The sequence below is a fragment of the Oncorhynchus clarkii genome, chromosome 20, assembly GCF_045791955.1.
Source record: "Oncorhynchus clarkii lewisi isolate Uvic-CL-2024 chromosome 20, UVic_Ocla_1.0, whole genome shotgun sequence".
NCBI classification, from domain to species: Eukaryota; Metazoa; Chordata; class Actinopteri; order Salmoniformes; family Salmonidae; genus Oncorhynchus; species Oncorhynchus clarkii.
In genome coordinates this window covers 25,444,960-25,456,968 of record NC_092166.1, presented here as the reverse complement: position 1 = coordinate 25,456,968, position 12,009 = coordinate 25,444,960, and the positions used below count along the sequence as shown (strand labels likewise).

The window sequence follows — 12,009 nt, the reverse complement described above, 5'->3', positions numbered from 1 at the left end:
AACCTTTGAATGGGGTATGGCAGTAGGTGCCAGGCGCACCGGTTTGAGTGTGTCAAGAACTGCAATCGCTGCTGGGTTTTTCACGCTCAGCAGCTTCCTGTGTGTATCAAGAATGGTCCACCACCCAAAGGACATCCAGCCAACGTGACACAACTGTGGGAAGCATTGGAGTCAACATGGGCCAGCATCCCTGTGGAACACTTTCGACCCCTTGTAGAGTCCATGCTTCAACGAATTGAAGCTGTTCTGAGGGGAATAGGGGGTGCAACTCAATACTAGGAAGGTGTTCCTAATGTTTTATACACTCAGTGTATACTACGCAGTTAGACACTTTTATAGACAATTTAAGTGGTGTGATCATGTGAACAGCATAAGACATTACCAGGCAGACATGGCGGCTCTGACTGGCGTCTTCCTTCCGCTAGCAGGTCCTGCTCCTTCCGCTTCTTACTCCTCCTCAGGCTGCCAAACCTCTTCATGGACACAAGTGGGTTCAAGCGATGGGTTCAGCACCCAATATGGACCATGACCATCCAGGATAGGGACCGGTCACAACTATTGGGCACCACCACCACTCCCCAGAAGAGTGACGAGAGAGCTACTCCTGCTACTCCGCCTGATGCATGTTTGTAAATACAATAAAGTTAAAGATCTGTGCCAGAATGAAACTGAAAATGTCCAGAAAATGTCTGAGTCCACAGAGCCCAGCAGAGGCTGCAGGCGAAGCAGGCTCCCCTCTCAGGGAATTGATGTCTGTGGCAGCTCACACGTTTGCTGGAGAACACGAAGGGAAAGAAAGCTGGAAATTCCACACGTTCTCTGTGAGACGAAGTCCATCACTCCGAAGTGATAATGCACAGCGTAGCACAGTGCACACAGGCAGAATATCTCTGCCTCCCCTTCAGCTCAATCAAAATCTCTCTGGTCTCCTTCGCTCCTCCTCTCGCTCTCCCTGCTCTATTTTGCTCTCCCTCTCTCTCTGCAGAGCCCTAGTAGTGGCGTTGGTTGCTGTAAATTGTCAGGTGCAGCTCTGGGTGGTGTCTCTTTAATATAGCACGCGTGTCAGCAGACTGTAAAAGGAGGCCTGCCCGGGAGGGCCACACAAAGTGATTGGCTAAGCATCTGCTTCTCGCTCCCCAACACATTCAAATCACCATACCCACATCGGTCTCACTCTGTCTTCGTATACACACTCACACTATATCTCAATCCAACTAAAGACAGTAAGGTGACATAAGAATTCAAATCCCCATCTACTTATAGTGGAACACCCAGAGAAAGACTTGAAAGATTGTCAGGGCAGTAACGGTAATTGAATAACTGTGGAACCGCCATGAAAATAATATAACCGTCAAATACATTTAAATAGTCCTACATTCATATATATATATATAAACTTTACCTAATAGCGGGTGTGTTTACTAATGATTATAAGCAATTGTTTTGCTAACTTAAGTCTGTCTACATCGCTTCCTCTTTCCAACTGTCATTTGATGTTGAGCAGCTAATCCGCTAGATATGTGGGGGTGTAGAATTGCTAGCCTAAAGAGATTTTCGATGTACCAATTCCATGGCACATGGTTGATGAACTGGTACAAAAAAACTACACTTGATTCAACACTTAAATATAAATATAAAATATAATATAATATAAAATTCTACAACAGACGCCTCACAAGTTCTCAACTGGCAGCTTCCTCAAATAGTACCCGCAAAACAGTCTCAAAATCTACAGTGAAGAGGCGACTCCGGGATGCTGGCTTTCTAGACAAAGAAAAAGCCATATCTCAGACTGGCCAATAAAAAGAAAAGATTAAGATGGGCAAAAGAACACAGACACTGGACAGAGGAACTCTCTCAGCATCCTGGAGTCGCCTCTTCACTGACGTTGAGACTGGTGTTCTGCGGGTACTGCCAGTTGAGGCTGCCAGTTGAGGACTGGTGAGGTGCCTGTTTCTCAAACTAGACACTCTAATGCACTTGTCCTCTTGCTCAGTTGTGCACCGGGCCTCCCACTCATCTTTCTATTCAGGTTAGAGACCGCTTGCGCTGTTCTGTGAAGGGAGTAGTACACAGCGTTGTATGAGATCTTCAGTTTCTTGGCAATTTCTCGCATGGAATAGCCTTCATTTCTCAGAACAAGAATAGACTGACGAGTTTCAGAAGAAAGTTATTTGTTTCTGGACATTTTGAGCCTCTAATCGAACCCACAAATGCTGATGCTCCAGATACTCAAGTCTAAAGAAGGTCAGTTTATTGCTTCTTTAATCAGGACAACAGTTTTCAGCTGTGCTAACATAATTGCAAAATGGTTTTCTAATGACCAATTAGTCTTTTAAAATGATAAACTTGGATTAGCTATCACAGCGTGCCATTGGAACACAGGAGTGACGGTTGCTGATAATGGGCCTCTATACGCCTATGTAGATTCTCCATAGGAAAAAAAATATATATATTTTTTTTTAAATCAGCAATTTCCAACTACAATAGTCATTTACAACATTAAAAATGTCTACACTGTATTTTACCCCCAAGCCATAAGACTCCTGAACAGGTAATCAAATGGCTACCCAAACTATTTGCATTGTGTGCCCCCCAACAACCCACCTTTTACGCTGCCGCTACTCTCTGTTTATCATATATGCATAGTCACTTTAACTATACATTCATGTACATACTAGCTCAATCAGCCCGACTAATCGGTGTCTGTATGTAGCCTCGCTACTTTTATAGCCTCACTACTGTTTTTCACTGTGATTTTTACTGTTGTTTTATTTCTTTACTTACCTATTGTTCACCTAATACCTTTTTTGCACTATTGGTTAGAGCCTGTAAGTAAGCATTTCACTGTAAGGACTACTACACCTGTTGTATTCAGCGCACGTGACAAATAAACTTTGATTTTATCAATTTGATGTTATATTAAAATGGACAAAAAAACTGTTTCTTTCAAAAACAAGGAAATGTCTAAGTGACCCCAAACTTTTGGACGGTAGTGTATATGTAGCAAAGAAGATGTAAAAAAAAAAAACACAAAAAGATATTTGTCCTCCGAAGGGCGGCGGGGGGGGTTAAATAAAATAAAAAATCCTGTTCAACCTGGCATGGTATAATTAGTTACGGAATCTTTATAATTTATAGACTAATCAACGCTGATAAATAGGCTATGGACATGTTGCGTGTAGGCTATTTTGTTTTTGTTCTGTAAATTGTTCTGTAAATTGTTCTGTAAATTGGAGGGAAACACGCATCGGACTTGGTATGAATAGTTTAGTGCGTCAAAATCGGAATATGTTTTTTTTCCGGAATGCCTCACCAATCTGACATTTCTTAATTTATATACTAGACTAATATTATTTAAAGGTAATAACTTGAATAATAATAATGAATTGCTACTGATAATAATGAAGTGTAATGGTAATGGTGAAGTCGCAGAGAAAAGCCACGTGTTTCTTTTGAGTCTGATACGCTCTAATCCTCCCCTCAACGGTTATGTCGGTGACCGTGTAGATTGGCCTGGCCAATTACTGTATCCCAGAGTTTCCCAAACTCGGGCCTCGGGACCCCAAGGGGTGCACGCTTAGTTTTTCCCCCGAACACTACACATCTGATTCAAATGATCAAAGCGTGATGATTATTTGATTATTTTAATCAGCTGTATAGTGCTAGGGCAAAAAAAAATAAAAGTGTTCCCCTTGGGGTCCCGGGGACCGAGTTTGGGAAACCCTGCCGTAACCTCAAATTCCATGACCGTCACGGCCCTACCTGTCGTGACTCATGGAGGTTGTGTAAGATCTGTCAACTCCCCAGACCACGTCACCTGCCTAACAGAGAGACAGCTAGGTCAGATCACTGTCCCAGTACTCTAGCTAAGTCATTAAGACGGACCTTAAAAGAGTGCTGAGCCCAGTCACAAATCCCCTCAACCATCCTCAACTGACTAAAGGGAGGCCCCATGGTCTCTCCCTGGGCTGACAGCTGTAGATTTATATGATCACACGGGTTCCACTCAATACACTAACACCCCCCCACGATGCGATGACCCAGTTAGTTATGACACTATTGACTGCCTTCTCCACGACCCCAGATCCATTCAAAATGGTTATGCAACTGATCAGCCCAAACAAGTCAATAAACAGCTCAGCAGAGCATGAATGAGGAGATGCAGTCAGGGTGTTAGCTATGACACCTCCATTGTTTTTACGCTTGGCTTGCATAAACTATGGAGAAAAATACTTCATGAGCATTTCTTCTTCTTTCTCTAGTCTTCTCTTCACTTTCAATGTGGTCTCTTCTTTCATTTTATACTATATTGTCATGGGTCTCAGTGAATTGGGGGCAATTTATAAAAACGACCCACTTCCTTAATTTACTGACCATATTATACAGTACACAGGGGAAGGGGAGATAGTGACAGAACTTGGGAAAGAAAGATGCAGACTGCCTGCCTGCCTGAGGAGCTTGATACAAGTCTGTTTGGGCATTTCCAGATAAGGGCATGAAAGAGCTACAGTTGTCTGCCACGGGGAGGGAGTGACAATGTCCAGACTATGGGAAACAACACATGTAAAAAAAGCTATAAAACTGAGGGACATTCTGATTATATTTGCAGGAGACAAATGCAGCCAGGATGGCATTGGAACAGACAGGCATCAACCTGATTCAATGACAACATAAATCATTTTTAAATGACCTTGAACGACAAATAGCTTATTATATTATAGCATAAAACCAAAAATCCAATCTTGACATCCAAAACACATTCATGGTTCCAGCTCCAAACAACTTCTCATAATGTGAGGGATGGAACAGAGCAAGGAAAGAACAGGGGATATAGCACACCCTGGTGGCCACTGGTTGCCATGAACCTTGAAGAGTTGTGTCTACAGTCAGAATATGAGTTTCAGTGTGGTTGATGACCTATATCAATCTTCAAGAAGAAACAGAGCTTTCCCCAAGCTAAGGCCCCAGATTAAGCATTACACTATAAAACTGCCAAACAAGCCACTTGAGGCTCTTTTTTTGCATAGTCACTTCACCTCTACCTACATGTACAAATTACCTTGACTAACCTGTACCCCTGCACATTGACTCGGTACCGGTACCCCCTGTATATAGCCTCTGTATTGTTATTTTATTGTTTTACTTTTAATTTAATTGTTTACTTTACTTTATTAGTGTATTCGGCGCATGTGACAAATACAATTCGATAGGAGCTGGGAAGAATGGGTGAATCCCAGCCAGGGAAAATGGCTCACCTTTTAACCAAAGTATTTCTATGCACAACAGACTAGTTTGCATTAGACCATCAACTATACCAGTACTGTCAATGAAGAGCTTAAAAGGGCAATTCCGCCACTTTTCAACCTCATATTCATTATCTACAGCATTGGTTCCCAAAACTTGTATAGTCCCGTACCTCTTCAAACATTCAACCTCCAGCTGCGTGCCCCCTCTAGCACCAGGGTGAGCCCACTCTCAAATGTTGTTTTTTGCCATCATCGTAAGCCTGCCACACACACACACACACACACACACACATACTAGGACCAGGGTACAAATAATAACGATCAATAATTGTAATCTTTGTTTAGCCATCTTACATATAAAATGTTATTTGTTCATCGAAAATTGTGAATAACTCAACACAGGTTAATGAGAAGGGTGTGCTTGAAAGGATGCACATAACCCTGCAATGTTGGGTTGTATTGGAGAGTCTCAGTCTTAAATCATTTTCCACACACATTCTGTGCCTGTATTTAGATTTCATGCTAGTGAGGGCTGAGAATCCACTCTCACATAGATATGTGGTTGCAAAGGGCATCAGTGTCTAAACAGTGCAATTTGCCAAGGCAGGATACACTGAGCGCAGCCCAATCTAGAAATCTGTCAGTGGCTTCTGATTAAATAACATTTTCACAGAACCGCTTGTTGCAATTTCGATGAGGCTCTCTTATTCAGATATCGGTAAGTGGACTGGAGGCAGGGCATGAAAGGGATAAAGAATCCAGTTGTTTGTGTCATCCGTTTCGGGAAAGTAACTGCGTAATTGTGCACCCAACTCACTCAGGTGCTTCACTATATCACATTTGACATTGTCCGTAGCTTGAGTTAATTTTCATACAAAAAAAATCATACAATGATAGAAAGACCTGTGTATTGTCCTTGTTAATGCAGACAGAAAAGAGCTCCAACTTCTTAATCATAGTGTAACGTCTGCTTCCAACTCACACCCTCAAACACAAAGATCCCCTGAACGCAGCTCACCTTCCAGCCCTCTTTCCAGCTCAAACTCTCAAACACCTAGATCCCCTGAACGCAGCTCACTCTCCAGTTCCCCAATCACCTGTTCACACACCTACAGTGCCTTGCGAAAGTATTCGGCCCCCTTGAACTTTGCGACCTTTTGCCACATTTCAGGCTTCAAACATAAAGATATAAAACTGTATTTTTTTGTGAAGAATCAACAACAAGTGGGACACAATCATGAAGTGGAACGACATTTATTGGATATTTCAAACTTTTTTAACAAATCAAAAACTGAAAAATTGGGCATGCAAAATTATTCAGCCCCTTTACTTTCAGTGCAGCAAACTCTCTCCAGAAGTTCAGTGAGGATCTCTGAATGATCCAATGTTGACCTAAATGACTAATGATGATAAATACAATCCACCTGTGTGTAATCAAGTGTCCGTATAAATGCACCTGCACTGTGATAGTCTCAGAGGTCCGTTAAAAGCGCAGAGAGCATCATGAAGAACAAGGAACACACCAGGCAGGTCCGAGATACTGTTGTGAAGAAGTTTAAAGCCGGATTTGGATACAAAAATATTTCCCAAGCTTTAAACATCCCAAGGAGCACTGTGCAAGCGATAATATTGAAATGGAAGGAGTATCAGACCACTGCAAATCTACCAAGACCTGGCCGTCCCTCTAAACTTTCAGCTCATACAAGGAGAAGACTGATCAGAGATGCAGCCAAGAGGCCCATGATCACTCTGGATGAACTGCAGAGATCTACAGCTGAGGTGGGAGACTCTGTCCATAGGACAACAATCAGTCGTATATTGCACAAATCTGGCCTTTATGGAAGAGTGGCAAGAAGAAAGCCATTTCTTAAAGATATCCATAAAAAGTGTCGTTTAAAGTTTGACACAAGCCACCTGGGAGACACACCAAACATGTGGAAGAAGGTGCTCTGGTCAGATGAAACCAAAATGTAACTTTTTGGCAACAATGCAAAACGTTATGTTTGGCGTAAAAGCAACACAGCTGAACACACCATCCCCACTGTCAAACATGGTGGTGGCAGCATCATGGTTTGGGCCTGCTTTTCTTCAGCAGGGACAGGGAAGATGGTTAAAATTGATGGGAAGATGGATGGAGCCAAATACAGGACCATTCTGGAAGAAAACCTGATGGAGTCTGCAAAAGACCTGAGACTGGGACGGAGATTTGTCTTCCAACAAGACAATGATCCAAAACATAAAGCAAAATCTACAATGGAATGGTTCAAAAATAAACATATCCAGGTGTTAGAATGGCCAAGTCAAAGTCCAGACCTGAATCCAATCGAGAATCTGTGGAAAGAACTGAAAACTGCTGTTCACAAATGCTCTCCATCCAACCTCACTGAGCTCGAGCTGTTTTACAAGGAGGAATGGGAAAAAATGTCAGTCTCTCAATGTGCAAAACTGATAGAGACATACCCCAAGCGACTTACAGCTGTAATCGCAGCAAAAGGTGGCGCTACAAAGTATTAACTTAAGGGGGCTGAATAATTTTGCACGCCCAATTTTTCAGTTTTTGATTTGTTAAAAAAGTTTGAAATATCCAATAAATGTCGTTCCACTTCATGATTGTGTCCCACTTGTTGTTGATTCTTCACAAAAAAATACAGTTTTATATCTTTATGTTTGAAGCCTGAAATGTGGCAAAAGGTCGCAAAGTTCAAGGGGGCCGAATACTTTCGCAAGGCACTGTATGTGTCATTATCACACACTATTTAGTTCAGTTCTTTGCACCCCATCACTGTGAGGTATTGTGACACGTCTTTCGGAGCTCTGTTTTTTCCCGTGAATGATAGTTTTTGCCTGCCTCACTAACGATGCCCTTTGCCTATTCCCGGACTGTACTTTAGCCTATCTACCTATTGCCTGATCTCCCGGACTACATTACTAGCCTTTTCCCTGCCTGTATTGTTGCCCTTTTGGACACTCTGTGTATGACCTTCTGCCTGCCCCTGGACCCAGCTACCTGCCTCCTCCTGTGGTCCTTTGCAATAAACACCTGCTGCGCCCTGCGCTTGAAACCAGCTCCCCTTGTGTTCATGACACAGCCTCAATTTTGCCCCGCACATTGAATATAGTTGCGGAGAGTCCCTGTAATCCTAGATTCAGATCATTCAGGTGAGAAAAAACATCACTCAGATAGGCCAGTCGAGTGAGAAGCTCGTCACCATGCAAGTGAAAATTATGGTCAGTAGAGAACTTTAAGCTCGTCTCTCAATTTAAAAAAAAAACGTGTCAATATTTTGCCCCTTGATAACCAGCGCATTTCTGTATGTTTTAAAGGCATTACATGGTCGCTGCCTATATCATTGCATAATGCAGAAAATACACAAGAGTTCAGGGGCCTTGCTTTAACAAAGTTAAACACTTACACTGTAGTGTCCAAAATGTATTTTCAGCTCTAGGCATTCTCTTGGCAGCAAGAGGCTCTCGGTGGATGCTGCAGTGTACCCAAGTGGCGTCGGGAGCAACTGCTTGCACGCGCGTTACCACTCCACTATGTCTCCCTGTCATAGCTTTTGCGCCATCAGTACAGATACCAACACATCTTGACCACCAAACTCCATTTGATGTCACAAAGCTGTCCAGTACTTTAAAAATATTATTTTATGTTGTCCTGGTTTCCAGAAGATGTCTTCTTTAATTGACCCCCCATAAACGTAACATATACCAGGAGCTGTGCCAGGCCCGCAACTTCTGTCTCATCCAGCTGTAACGCATATAATTCACTGGCTTATATGCGAAGCAGTAATTGTTTCAAAACATCTCCTGTCATGTCACTGATGCGTCGTGAAAGTCAGTTTTTTTGGGCCTTTTGTCCCAGCCATATCTGCGGCAGCAGGAAGAATTAAGTCCTCTCCAATAGTATTGGTAGCTCACAATATAAGATGCTTCTAGCTGCTTCTTATTAATGGTATCTGTTACTTTTATACATGTTTTACTACTCGAAAGTAGTCTTTATTCTCGCTCTACCTATATTTGACATTGTGTTGTTATTTCGCTGAACACTAGATGGTTTGATTTAATTTTTGGCAGTGAAACGAGGCTACTTGGGCGAGGGGAAATATAAATGTAAAATATAAACGTATCGTTTGATTTATTTTTTTAATATAATTTATTTTGTATTTTTTGTTGTTGATGTGAATCACATTTATTTGGCGTACCCCCGATAGCATTGCGCTGTCAGGCATTCTCTGCAAGGGTACGCATACCCCCTGGGGGTACGCGTACCCCAAATTGGGAATACATGATCTCCAGCATCATACCAGTGTATTCATATGTGGAAATGGCACATTTCTATTATCTGTGGTTAAAGAAATAAAATGCTTATCGGTGACATCACAGGGTAGGATTAAAAGTAAGAAACTGATTTTTAAAACCTGCAATAAATTTCTAGACAGAGGGTATTTTCTTGCTACCCATGTCACCAGAAATTTCAGCATTTGAAATGCATGTTTTTAAAATGTTTCAGCTTTTGATGATTTCAGCAGGAATAACTTGAACTTTAGATTTTTTTTCTACATGAAGTAGAAATGCATCGTGTTCACATACAGTGCCTTCAGAAAGTATTCACCCCCCTTGAATTGTTCCACATTTTGTGTTACACCCTGAATTTGAAATGTGTTATATTGAGATTTTGTGTCACTGGCTTACACACAATAATAACTCAATGTCGAGGTGGAATTATGTTTTTAGAAATTTGTAAAAATGAAAAGCTGAAATATCTTGAGTCAATAAGCATTCAACCCCTTTGTTATGGCAAGCCTAATACACTACCGGTCAAAGGTTTGGACACACCTTGTCATTCAAATACTTTTTTAAAAACTATTTTCTACATTGTAGCATACTAGTTGAAGACATCAAAACTATGAAATAACACATATGGAATCATGTAGTAACCAAAAAAAGTGTTAAACCAATGAAAATATATTTTATTTGAGATTGTTCAATTAGCCACCCTTTGCCTTGATGACAGCTTTGCACACTCGTGGCATTCTCTCAACCAGGAATTCCCACATATGCTGAGCACTTGCTGGCTGCTTTTCTTTCACTCTGGAGTCCACTCTCCTTCTTGGTAAAATAGCCCTTACAAAATTACTACCATTGTTTTGTGTTCTTGACTGCATGTCATTTTGTAATTATAACAATATAATTTTGTCCTTATGAAAATTCTGTTAACATCAGCTAGAAAAAATGTGCTTGGACTCTAGTTCAATGAATCCCAGAGGCCAGCAGCACAATACATTAACTCAATCTGACATGTTTGCTTTAGAGTCCATCCATGAAAGCCAGAAATCAGTCAAAACAGTCAAAAAGTCCTATTTGTTTCTGTCACTTTCTATATTTTTACCCCAAGAAGAAGTTGACAGTGACACTGATGATACGAGTCTAAACGAGGAAGGAAGCCCATCTGTTTAGTCCTCTAATAATATGGTATGGCCCTCTCTAAGCTAAAAGACCCAGAATACTCTCAGGACAAGGCAATGAGATGATGTTTGCATTGTTTGCTTTCAAGGAGGGGACTGCTGCCCCCTACAGCTCTTGCAGGGAATTTTAGCACTAATGTGCTGTGACTGTATAGGGTTTTAGTGTTGTGACTATTTTATTTTGAAGAGCTACCGGTGTTTGCCATACTATTTATTCTATATTATTACAACAGTGCATTTGCACAATATTCAGCAATAGATCATTCTGTCAGAATCAAATTCTAAGATCAAAATAATGCTGATACTTCCTGTCTTGAGGTTTTTTAGCATGTAACTACTGGAAACCACAGTCGGCTCTTTGAAATATATTTATTTGTATTACCTTTCCTTGTCCTAGAGAAGAGCTTGATGCTAGAGTTGGACGATGAGTTGGATGAAGAGCGGAAGATACCGGCGAAGTTGAGGCGGCAGGGCGACTTGGGTGGTGAGCGGTCCTGGTGGGTGGAGGGGTAGGGGAAGATGGTTCTAGATGAGCCCGGACTGGTCTGAGACTGGGAGTGGGCAGGGGCAAACATGGGACTAGATGGTTGGCTGACACCAGCAGCACAACCCCTCACAAAGAGACCTTTAGTTAGGCTGGCAGAGTGAAAGCAGACCTCTCCCTGAGATAGAAGAAAGGAGATGTGAGGGAATTTCATTTACATAAACTAGGTATTTGCATGAGTGTATTTGTGTACAAAGTGTATACAGCCAGGCGGATAACACCTGGAAATACTATGACAGAGGCTTTATGGACTACAGTCATCAAAGAAACCACAACGTCCATCATCAGCACAAAATGTCTCTGTTGGATGTCTTTTGCATTAGAGCCTGAGTGGAATTTCTAAGGCTTGATATTAGCATCTGTAGGCGAGATGTTCAGGGCTTGGGTGAAGCCACTTCTCTTTGTGAGAGATATGAAACCATATGTAGTCAGAGCTATCACATTAGTGTTTCCCCTTTATTCATTTAGCAGCGACTTCTTGCGAAAGAACGTGTTTAGGCAAGCGAGTCACCTTGGAGAGTTATCAGCAGATCTATCAGCTCATTCAAAACACGAGGAAAGACAGGTGGTTCATTCACTACATACAGTATACTCTGGACAATAGGAAAAAATGAGAACAATCAAATCCTAAGAATTCGGAGAAAAGACTGAGGTTGTTGGGAAAATAAATAAGTGAAAGGACAAAAAGACTGACTCAGACAATGTAAAGACAGAGAGGAAAGAGGAAGCTTGCTTTGCAGGGATCAAT

The 12,009-nt window shown here is 41.7% G+C and overlaps 1 protein-coding gene across 4 annotated transcripts in view; it reads right to left on the bottom strand.

Moving 5' to 3' along the window:
- The window catches only part of LOC139376124 (5'-AMP-activated protein kinase subunit gamma-1-like), a 60,167-nt gene that overhangs the window by 29,651 nt on the left and 18,507 nt on the right, over positions 1 to 12,009 (bottom strand). For 2 of the 4 annotated variants that reach the window (XR_011627880.1, XM_071118334.1), the window contains exon 3: positions 11,100 to 11,379. Coding sequence is in view for 2 of the 4 variants with exons in the window: in XM_071118334.1 (XP_070974435.1) it covers positions 11,100 to 11,379 (280 nt within the window). In the remaining 2 variants the exon portion in view is untranslated. Of the gene's footprint in view, positions 1 to 382; positions 1,025 to 11,099; positions 11,380 to 12,009 lie in introns of those variants that run through there. The other 2 variants (XR_011627881.1, XM_071118335.1) reach the window with 1 other exon arrangement.